The following is an 11,339-nucleotide window of genomic DNA, read 5'->3' on the forward strand; positions in this document are numbered from 1 at the left end:
AAAAATGGCGCCCGATTGCCGCGGCACACCCGGCAGCGCGTTGGCGGGAATTATGGTTTTGGCAGGATTCGCGATGTCGGCGATCCCGCGGTTTTGGCAAAAATCACCGCCCGCCGAGTGTACGCGGTCCCCCACCTCTGCCAAAGCGACGGCGAGCTGCGCCATCGTGAGCTGCAGCGTCTCCAGCCTGGCCGCGATGGCGCACCACTCGTCCGACGGCGGCGCGGCAGCTCCCCCGACCGCCGCCTCTTCTGGCCCCGACTGGACCATCTCCACGGGGAACATCACCGGGCCCCCGGTCTCCGGGATCATCGCCAGCTCGCCGACGTCCTTGTCGCCCTGGTGCACCCTAGGCGTAGTCTTTCGTTTCGCGCCGGATCTAGGCATTGCGGCGCGGAACGAAACCACTTCTGGCACCAGTTGTTGAGGTGCAATTGACGACACGGACACGGTTCTTTAGTAGTGGCTGATACCAAGTTTTATTAAGGGCTACTGCCGGTAACTTATTAAAGGCTTACGCCCAACAGGTGACAACCCTAATTTCTCCCCAGGGGAAAGGGTACCGGGAGGCCCCTAGCTCCACCCAGGCTATACGTGATCTCCCCCCCCCCAGCACCAACCGAGGGATCACCCAACTCGGTCGGCCGGGTGAAGTAGCACACTCGCCTGGCGCTGATTCCCCCTAACCTGGATCCCAACTCCCCAACTCTCTCCGTTCCTGGCCCTTCGCGACAACCCCCTCTACATCACGGGTTCCCCCTTATATATCCCCCGTAACTTCTGACATCATCCCTTTTCACCCCCCTGAGTGACATGACGTCCTCCACTACTCCTCTACACTAGGAAAGAATTGGCAACGTCTATTTACCCTCAAACAAATCGGTGTGCTGTACTAGTAAAGAATTGGCCACGTCTATTTACTCTCAAACACATCGGTGTGCTGTACTAATAAAGAATTGGCCACGTTCTATTTACCCTCAAACGCACCGGTGTGCTGTACATTTATTTATTTATAAAAAATAATTTATGCAAACCGACACACCTGATGATGTCCGTTTGAGTTATGGTCGAAACGTCGTGAGAATTTTTTATTGTTTTATATATATTTTGTTAAACTGATTCATCTTCATCGCACTTGTGGTGGTCACGTGACTGATAGGCGTGACCAGGTTGTGATTCGCCGTGGACGTTGATTTATTGGAGACGTTGTCGGAGCCATTGGTGATGATGGCTTCTGCCTTTTGGCAGTACAGCATTCGCTGCAAAGTGGCGACAATCTCTTTGTCCCGAATCGAGTAGATGATGGGGTTCATGGCGGAGTTGAGCTCCGCTATGAGCAAGAAGTACTTATCAAAGGCCAGGACATTGCAGTCTGAGCAGAATGAATCCAGCAGCAGAATCACCAGGCCTGGCGTCCAGCACACGATGAAGGCTCCTGAGAGGCGACGGCACGAGACACACGAGTCAGGCATTTTGATAGCAACGTGTGGAACAAGATCAGCGTTGTTCCCTGAAACCCGTGGAAGGTCAAGGCACAACCCTGCAATGGCTTGCTCAATGACTGCTGCAAGGAGGGCCCCTCCACTAGAGGAGAACTGTGGAGAGGCCCTTTAGAGGCTTCTTTTCCCACCTGCTTTTCCACCGTTGGCCAGACGAGGAACCACACTTTACCTCGCTACACCCAGACCTGCCGATCGACAAACTGTGGCTAGACCCCTACGTACTGCCGGGTGGACAGAGGCGGTGGGGGGGGGAGATAAAAAAAAAACTTTGCCCCGTTGTTTCAACCGCTGTGCTAGAATAGTCGTCGTACGAATGATAATTCACAGGCCTTCGTCAATCCTCTGCGTACTTCAACCTAGCCGGTGCAGTTTGGTGAAACGACTGGGGAGGTGCCGCACCTGGTGCCGATAACGACTCGCCACCGTTAGCCGTGGTTCGAAATCGAACAGCAGTCGCTGGGTTCATAGCGCCAGTACGCTAACCACTGGGCCACTGTTTCCCCTAAAGCTGTTCGGCATGCGATATGAGCCATGAATGTTGCCCACAACCAAAATCACCCAGAGAACATTCACCAAATCCGATCAGAAGCTGAGCAGAGTGTTGAGCCAAGACGGTGCTTGGTTAGGCGACTGTCACGCACGTCAGATTGATGTAGCCTGCCCCGGAGGCTACATGGTGGCCAGTGCAACAATCTCCATTGTTGTGCTAGACTTTCTATGCTCCCACGTCTATTTACCCCACCTTTACACAACCCACACTACAAAATGACTCCCTACACATGCACCGGATCGACACAAGGGGCTGTACACACGCACACACGCTCGAAGACGAATGTGAATCGTGTTGTCGAATATGAGCACCTGCTGCCCAGACCCACAACACTTACCCAACATGATGGTGACCGTTATGAGCAAGCTCATGGTGGCCTTTTTCCTCTGGGTGGACCTGGAGGTATTCTGCGGCACGGGTATCGTGTTCCTCCACACGTGCACGAAGATGTGACTGTAGAGTCCCACCATGATCAGGAATGTGGAGAGATTGGAGCCGGCCCAGAAGATGACGTAGCTGGTGCTGTACAGGGGCGCCATGGTGGAGCACGTGCTGATGTTGCAGATGCAGTTCCAGCCCATGCTGGGAATGGCACCGGTGATGATGGACACGAGCCAGATGATCGCAATGACGACCGCGACGCGCCGCTCGCTCATCCGCGAATGCATCTGCATCCGGAACACCGTGATGTGCCGCTCTATGGCTATGGCCAAGAGGCTGGCAACGGAGGCCGTGAGGCTCGTGTTGATCAGCCCCTGGCGTAGCATCCAGGTCGGCAGCGACAGCTTGTGAGTGTTGGGTCCCGTGTTGAACATCAGGTAGACGTACGCCGCTCCCGCAAAGAAATCCGCCACGGCCAGGTTGGCCATGAGGAAGTAGATGGGGTGGTGGCGTTTCTTGTTGATGTATACGGCGAGCATGACGAGGACGTTGGCCAGCATGATGAAGAGGCACATGGTGATGCCGAGCACCATGACCAGCACGCTGGTGACAGACCACTCGTCGTACAGTGGCCTTTTGATGTTGTTGTAGAAGAAGGTGATTGTCTCATTGTGGTGGCAGCTGCCGTCCATCTCGTTCTCGCGTTTTGTTTCCCACGCCGACACCCACCTGCAAAGCGAAGATTCATTAAAGTTAAGAGAAACGTTACACTCTTGTCCCGAACCAAATGTTTTTAAATGGACCGATTTATATTAAAAAAAGGCGAATTGAGTATTGTTTTTTGCCGTGTAGTCAAGTTACAAGGTAATTTATGAGGCGGCTATATTGTGCTGTGATAGACGACTGTTGCCTGAAACATCGCCTGTTAGATGTTTTGTCCGTTTTTAAGGTCCACGGTGTTATTGTGACCCACTACAGCCTATACAGTATACAGTGTTTACACTACAGTATACACTACAGAATAATAGTATATATACATACTGTGTACACTACAGTATACACTACAGCCTATATATATACACGTGTACCAAGGCCGTGTGAGTCTGTGGGTCTCTGTGTGAGTGTGTGGGTCTATGTGTGAGTCTGTGGGGCTCTGTGAGTCTTTGTGTGAACCTGTGGATCCTTGTGTGAGTCGGTGGGTCTCTGTGTGAGTCTGTGGGTCTCTGTGTGAATGTGTGGGTCTCTTTGTGTGTGGGTCTCTGTACGAGTCTGTAGGTCTCTGTGTGAGTGTGTGATGTTTTTGTGTGAGTCTCCGGGTCTCTGTGTGAGTCTCTGTGTGAGTCTGTGGGTCTCTGTGTGAGTCTGTGGGTCTCTGTGTGAGTCTGTGGGTTCGTGTAAGTCTCTGTGTGAGTGTGCGGGTCTCTGTGTGAGTCTTTGTGTGAGTCTGTGGATCCATGTGTGCGTCTGTGGGTCTCTGTGTGAGTCTGTGGGTCTCTGTGTGAATGTGTGGGACTCTGTGTGTGTGGGTCTCTGTACGAGTGTGTTGGTCTCTGTGTGAGTGTGTGGTGTTTTTGTGTGAGTCTCCGGGTCTCTGTGTGAGTCTCTGTGTGAGTCTGTGGGTCTCTGTGTGAGTCTGTGGGTACTCTGTGTGAGTCTGTGGATCTCTATGTGAGTCTGTGGGTCTCTGTGTGAGTTTGTGGGTTCGTGTGAGTCTCTGTGTGAGTGTGCAAGTCTCTGTGTGAGTCTGTGGGTCTCTGTGTGAGCCTGTGGGTCTCTGTGTGAGTCTTTGGGTCTCTGTGTGAGTCTGTGGGTTCGTGTAAGTCTCTATGTGAGTGTGCGGGTCTCTGTTTGAGTCTGTGGATCCATGTGTGAGTCTGTGGGTATCTGTGTGAGTCTGTGGGTATCTGTGTGAATGTGTGGGTCTCTCTGTGTGTGGGTCTCTGTACGAGTCTGTAGGTCTCTGTGTGAGTGCGTGGTGTTTTGTGTGAGTCTCCGGGTCTCTGTGTGAGTCTTTGGGTGTCTGTGTGAGTCTGTGGGTCTCTGTGTGAGTCTGTGGGTTTCTGTGTGAGTCTGTGGGTCTCTGTGTGAGGCTGTGGGTCTCTGTGTGAGTCTGTGGGTCTCTGTGTGAGTCTTTGGGTTATTGTGAGTCTGTGGGTCTCTGTGTGAGTCTGCGGGTCTCTGTGAGTCTGTGGGTCTCTGTGTGAGTCTGTAGATCCATGTATGAGTCTGTGGGTGTCTGTGTGAGTATGTGGGTCTATGTGTGAGTCTGTGGGTCTCTGTGTGAGTATCTGTGTGAGTGTGAATCCATGTTTGAGTCTGTGGGTGTCTGTGTGAGTCTGTGAATCCATGTTTGAGTCTGTGGGTGTCTGTGTGAGTCTGTGTGAGTGTGGGTCTCTGTGTGAGTCTGTGGGTCTTTGTGTGAGTCTGTGGGTCTCTGTGTGAGGCTGTGGGTCTCTGTGTGAGTCTGTGGGTCTCTGTGTGAGTCTGCGGGTTCTTGTGAGTCTGTGGGTCTCTGTGTGAGTCTGTGGGTTCGTGTGAGTCTCTGTGTGAGTGTGTGGGTCTCTGTGTGAGTCTGTGGGTCTCTGTGTGAGTCTGTGGGTTCGTGTGAGTCTCTATGTGAGTGTGTGGTTCTCTGTGTGCGTCTGTGGGTCTCTGTGTGAGTCTGTAGATTCATGTTTGAGGCTGTGGGTCTCTGTGGAAGTCTGTGGGTCTCTGTGTGAGTCGGTGGGTCTCTGTGTGAGTGTGTGGGTCTATTTGTGAGTCTGTGGGTCTCTGTGAGAGTCTCTGTGTGAGTCTGTGGATCCATGTGTGAGTCAGTGGGTGTCTGTGTGAGTCTGTGTGAGTCTGTGGGTCTCTGTGTGAGTCTCCGGGTCTCTGTGTGAGTCTGTGGGTCTCTGTGTGAGTCTGTGGGTTCGTGTGAGTCTCCGGGTCTCTGTGTGAGTCTGTGGGTCTCTGTGCGTCTCTGTGTGAGTCTGTGGGTCTATGTGTGAGTCTATGGGTCTCTGTGTGAGTGAGTCTGTGGGTCTTTGTGTGAGTCCATGGGTCTCTGTGTGAGTATGTGGGTCTCTGTGTGAGTCTCCGGGTCTCTGTGTGAGTCTGTGGGTCTCTGTGCGTCTCTGTGTGAGTCTGTGGGTCTATGTGTGAGTCTGTGGGTCTCTGTGTGAGTGAGTCTGTGGGTCTCTGTGTGAGTCCATGGGTCTCTGTGTGAGTGTGTGGGTCTCTGTGTGAGTCTCCGCGTCTCTGTGTGAGTCTCTGTGCGTCTCTGTGTGAGTCCGTGGGTCTTTGTGTGAGTGTGTGAGTGCATACTCTTTGGTTCTATTGGGTAAAGTCACGTAGGTGAAAATAAAATAACAAAAAATCACGACGTTTCGGCCACAACACAAGCGGCCTTCATCAGGTGAAGGGACGAGACTGTCTGGAGGACAGCGCTGGAGTGAGAGAAGCCACGCTTAGATCACGACCTTTAAGCTGTGTGAGAAGAAAAACACAAAGTGCCTTGACAAAGGAATTAGCATATAATTACCATTGAAATGGCTCATTGAAATAGCTAAGTTAAAGTATACACATCGGCAGAGGTACCCCTTGACAAAGGAATTAGCATAGAATTTAGCATTGAAATAACTGAGTGATTAGCTTGTAACTGGTCACAGAAATAGCTATGTTAAAGTCAGAGCATATACATTCACCGAGGCACCTAGTACTCATCAAACAGGAGAATTTAGCGAAACACAACCACGCTCAGACAGCGGACCTTTAAACTGTGTGCGAGCAAACAAGGTGTTCTGACGAAGAAATTAGCATAAAAATTAGCATTTGATTGGCGGATTTTAGGAAAGAGGTGGTGTACGTGCCGGTGGACTTGCCGTTTGGCGCGGGGGGGGGGGGGAGTTTACCTATTGATGGTATACAAGCACGCACACACACACGTGGGTCGGTAGTGGGGGTGGGTAGGTGGGTGGGTGGTGGGGGTGGGTGGGGGGGCCACTCCGCCTACCGCGTACTTCATAGACGCCACGCACTCACACACGCTGACCAACCCACCCACCCCCACCCACCACCACGACCACCTAACCACAACCAACCCACCTACCCACCACCTACCCATCTACCCACCCCCACCACCCACCCACCTACCCACCCCCACCACCTACCCACCCACCCTCACCACCGACCCACTACACAGCACCCACCCACCTACCCACCCCCACCACCGACGCACCCTCACCACCTACCCACCCACCCCCACCACCCACCCACTACACAGCACCCACCCACCTACCCACCCCCACCACCAACGCACCCCCACCACCTACCCACCCACCCCCACAACCGACCCACCTACCCACCCCCACCACCCACCCACCTACCCACCCCACTACCGACCCACCTACCCACCCCCCACCACCTAACCACCCACCTAACCCACCCACACCACCTACCCACCCCCACCACCGACCCACCACCGACCCACCCCCACCACCGACCCACCTACCCACCCACCTACCCACCTACCTACCCACCCACCTACCCACCTACCACCCCCACCACCCACCCACCTACCCACCCATCTACCCACCCCCACCACCTACCCACCCCACCACCTACTCACCCCCACCACCCACCCACCTACCCACCCCCACCACACACCCACCACCTACCCACCCCACCACCCACCCACCTACCCACCCCCACCACCTACCCACCCACCTACCCACCCCCACCACCCACCCACCTACCCACCCCCACCACCTACCCACCCCCACCACCTACCCACCCCCACCAGGCTGACCCCCCCATAGTCTTCGCTGTTACAAACTGCTTCACCACGCTGTCGCTAAACAACGCGCACTGCTACTTAAGAGGCTGTACAAAGCTACAACACCGTGCTGCTTTGTACACCACGCAGCCCCGAAACACCGCGCACTCAGAGAGGCTGACCACCCGAGTCCTCGCGATGCAGAGTCTCACGATCTGTATGTAGACTGCAGGAGGAGGAATCCGAGGAGCTATGAAGCTCTTTTCCACACACGTCCAGTAGGGGGGTCACAGGGGTCAGTAAGCGACTACAAACTTCAGCAAACTGATAACCGTGCTCTTACCAAAAGGCTCCACAAACGCCGCGCACTCGCTAATCGCACTCGCCCGATTAATTATTTTTTATTGCCCAGAGCATCATCCTCTGCATAGACGAAGCACACCTCTCACCCCTCCCCCAAACGCTCCCGAAGCAACACGAAAATTCCCACTTGCCGCCATCAGCTCTGGAATTCCCTCCCGTCCCCTCTTCTCCTCATCCCCACAAGTTCTTGATGACAACGACCTCGGCTCAATTCAAGACACATCGAACCCTAACTACATTCTAACTACATTTTGACATTTGCCGTTAGTTGCTGACCGCTCGTTTGACTTTTGTGCCTATGCTCAGCAACTGTTTAACAACAAAGTACCCGAAACTAACTCCTACGTATACACACACGTGTACACACACGCGTGTACACACACGTATACACACACACAGGTGTACACACACACGTGTGTACACACACACACGTGTACACACACGCACGCATGTACACACACACACACGTGTACACACACGTGTGTACACACACGTGTACACACACAGGTGTACACACACGTGTAAACATACACGCGTGTACACACACACGCGTGTACACACACACGTGTACACGCACACACGTAGACACACACACGTAGACACACACACATAGACACACAACAACCGCCATTCGCCACTAAGTGGCGGTGACGTCACCACGACGCTTGTGCCAGGCCATGTGCACCTTGAGGCTGCAGTCACGGGAAGTGGGAAGGACGTCTTGGACGAGTGTGATCCTTCTACAGATGTCTCTGCATTTTTCGAAGCGATTTTTTTCTTCGGATATCTCGGGATTTTGTTTGACTCTCCAGATTTCTCAGGAGTTTCGCAGACTGTATCCAAGACATTTCAGATATAGTCTCTAGATTTAGCAATATTTTTTTTTACAAAGCTCTCCGATTTTCTGCAGATTTCTCTTTGCCGTACTATCTCCAGATTTCTCGATTAACAAACAAAAAAATATTCTCAAGAATTGCCAGTTACTTTTGCATCCAGATTTCACAGATTTTCGAAAGTTAATCCACAGCTGAAAAAAAACATGTAGCAGGAACGCTTAGTAAACGTCACAACGTTTATGCTCTCGTGGGGGCTGACGCCCCGCTCCCCGTGAGAGGGCGGGATGCCCCCCCCCCCCCCAGCTGCTAAGCCCTTGTGTCAACACGGCGACCGCCCTCGAGTGGTTATTTATTAACTCGCTGGCAGCTGCAGAAACTCCGCAGCTGTACGGATACTCATTAGTTTGCGCTCTCGGGATAACCACCTAGTTTCAGTTTCATTTATTTGGTGTATAGCCCTGTGAGCCATTCGGCTCTTGAATCGGGTGCAACCGCAACAAACAAAAACGCGAACAAGAAAACATCTTAAAGTGACTTTGTGACTTTGTGGAAACAGAAAATCCAGGAAAAAATCCTGAAAAAGCACCGTACACCAACGCTGTGTGCAAAAATCCCATCAGTCTAACTCCGTACTACAACAAACATGGCCAAACCAAACCCACTAATTTATATCACCCACACACGGCAGTGTGCCAATCGCTGTTCCACCACTCTTCACACACACACGCACAACGCGTCGACCATCAATCTTGTACCAAGGTTTTATTCCCGGCGTGAATAGTGAACCCCTGTTTATGCCCCCCCCCCCCAGCGAACACTCCACGGATCTCGCCTAGCCTCTTATTTCCCACCCTTCGCGATGTGCGACTATTCTCAGGCTAGGGCTAACGGCTAACAGGGCTGAATTGAAGCAATTGGCAGGACCCCGGGGGTCTCATCACTGCCCCGGGGTGGGAAAAACCGCGTAGCGACACGAGTCTTGCCTTACCGACAGCAAAACTAGTGGTCAATCAATTGGCCTCGTTGAGAGCTACTCGGGGAACTAAGTTTCGTAAAAAGTTGAAAAATTACATAAACACGTTAAATTCACTGCGGGCGCAGGCTCGCCTTGGCATAGAAGCTGAGGATCGATGGCTGACCGGAGGGCGGACTGAAAAATAATAAATATTGACCTGATTTTTTCGGGACCCCGGGGTCACGCCAAATGAAATTGACCAACTGAACGATCACTCACCTCGCACGGTGGAAGTTGGGGAGGACGCTGGGCAGCGAAGACTCTGCCTGGGCAATGGTTCGCAGCTGCACCCAACGGGCGTCAGGCGGACGCTGAGGGCGGCTGGGATTCAGGGCGGCTCCAGGTGAACTCTGAATTGGATTTGCTCTCTCCCTCCCCTCTTATCTTCTCAAAGCCTGTTAATCCCCGGGTGACATGATGTCATCTTGCACGTCCAATCGAGTTCTTTTTACGTGTCCCACCCATCACTACCTCTTCCTACCAACCCCCCAGTTGCTAAACCTCGATCCTCCACTCTGCTCACAGACATACACACATTCTTTGTGCTTTCAAGAAACAATACCAAGATCCCCCGTGTAGCCTGCAACAGACTGCCGGGGCAAGTGCTGTTAGAGAGCACCTATGAAGGTCGGTACGGCACACGAGCCGGTTGGGTGGCCAACACCACGCCCGGCCGCCTTTGTCTCCCCAGTGGTGATGTTTACGACACACCGCACAAGGTACTCATTTGAGGCTGAGTCTATCTAAGGGAGGACCCAGGATCGGTGCAGATAATTCGTCACTGATGTTGGCGGAATCGAACTCCGGTTGCCTGGGATCGTGGCTAAGTGCGCTAACCACTGCGCCATCACTCCCCCACATGTAAATAGACAGAGGTCCCCCGTGTAACATGTAACAGACTGTAGGGGCAAATGCTGTTAGCGAGTAGCAGCAGCAATGTCTATGAAGGAGACAAAGATCCCCCGTGTAGCCTGTAACAGACTGTGGGGGCAAGTGCTGTTAGCGAGAAGCACCTATGAAGGTCGGAACGGCACACGAGGGGGGGGGGGGGGTACGTGGACAGCCTTTGTTTCACACGCACACACACACCACCACTCTGTAACGTTTGCCGGTTTGAACATTTGGCTCCGCTTTTAATGCTCCTATTATTCTTCACAGAGTCTTTGAAGAAGAGCACACGCGTGTGTGGGTGTCTGTGCGTGTGGGTGTCTGTGTGTGCCCTGTGTGTGTGTGTGCGTGTGTGTCTGTGTGTGGGGAGCGATAGTGTAGCGGTTAGCGCGCTGCGCTATGAACCTGGCGACCCGGGTTCGATTCCCGCTCACGGCCAACACCAGTGACGATGATCTGAACCGGTCCCGGGCCTCCCCTAGGTCGACTCAGCCTCAAATGAGTACCTGGTGTGGGAGACAAAGACGGTCGTGCGTGGTGCTGGCCACCCACCCCCTCGTGTACCGTTCCGGCCTTCATAGGTGCTCGCTAACAGCACTTGCCCCTACAGTCTGTTACAGGCTATATGGGGGATCTTTGTCTTTGTCTGTGTGTGTGTGTGGGGGGCCTTAGAAGAGCCACACCCTGTTGTTTGGCAGTCTGCTGCCCTGAGTAGAGAACTGTCCACCCCTCATGGTGGCAGGAGCCAGAACCGGTCCACCGGACCTCCTGAATGCAACAGAGATCCAGGCGGTACCGGTTCAGCTCCCGACAGAGGAGTGGCAGCTCTTCTCCGCAGTGAGTGTTCGAACATTCCACGTGGCCATCCATAGTGGCTTTTCCTTGTTTCTGGAGGAGCCCCGAGGATAGAGATTCAATCTCCTGGCTCTGCCAATTGGGGTTTGGCCAGGAGATGTCATAGACGCCTGTCCCCCCAGGGCCTCCGGCACAAGCTTATTAGTAACATATTTCAGTTTAACTCGTGGTTTAGTGGTAATTAATTGAAGGT

General features: G+C 53.2%; 1 protein-coding gene across 1 annotated transcript; it reads right to left on the bottom strand.

Moving 5' to 3' along the window:
- Positions 1-332: 332 nt before the first annotated feature.
- LOC142908887 (lysophosphatidic acid receptor 1-A-like) lies at positions 333-9,741 on the bottom strand. Its single transcript, XM_076059536.1, has 3 exons — positions 9,623-9,741; positions 2,390-3,162; positions 333-1,435 (listed from the first exon to the last, which is right to left on the bottom strand). The coding sequence occupies exons 2-3, from the start codon at positions 3,123-3,125 to the stop codon at positions 1,089-1,091; spliced, it is 1,083 nt and encodes a 360-aa protein (XP_075915651.1). The 5' UTR covers positions 3,126-3,162; positions 9,623-9,741; the 3' UTR covers positions 333-1,088.
- Positions 9,742-11,339: the final 1,598 nt, after the last annotated feature.

Source organism: Petromyzon marinus, unplaced genomic scaffold (genome assembly GCF_048934315.1).
Source record: "Petromyzon marinus isolate PM22_M1 ecotype Great Lakes invasive population unplaced genomic scaffold, UKy_Petmar_22M1.pri1.0 PM_G_Scaffold_109, whole genome shotgun sequence".
NCBI lineage: Eukaryota > Metazoa > Chordata > Hyperoartia > Petromyzontiformes > Petromyzontidae > Petromyzon > Petromyzon marinus.

Excerpts from the sequence above, each read along its gene's own strand:
- LOC142908887 (XM_076059536.1), bottom strand. The coding sequence starts at position 3,125 with ATGGACGGCAGCTGCCACCACAATGAGACAATCACCTTCTTCTACAAC. Across the intron at positions 1,436-2,389 it reads AACGGTCACCATCATGTTGG|GAGCCTTCATCGTGTGCTGG; the intron begins GTAAGTGTTGTG and ends GTCGCCTCTCAG.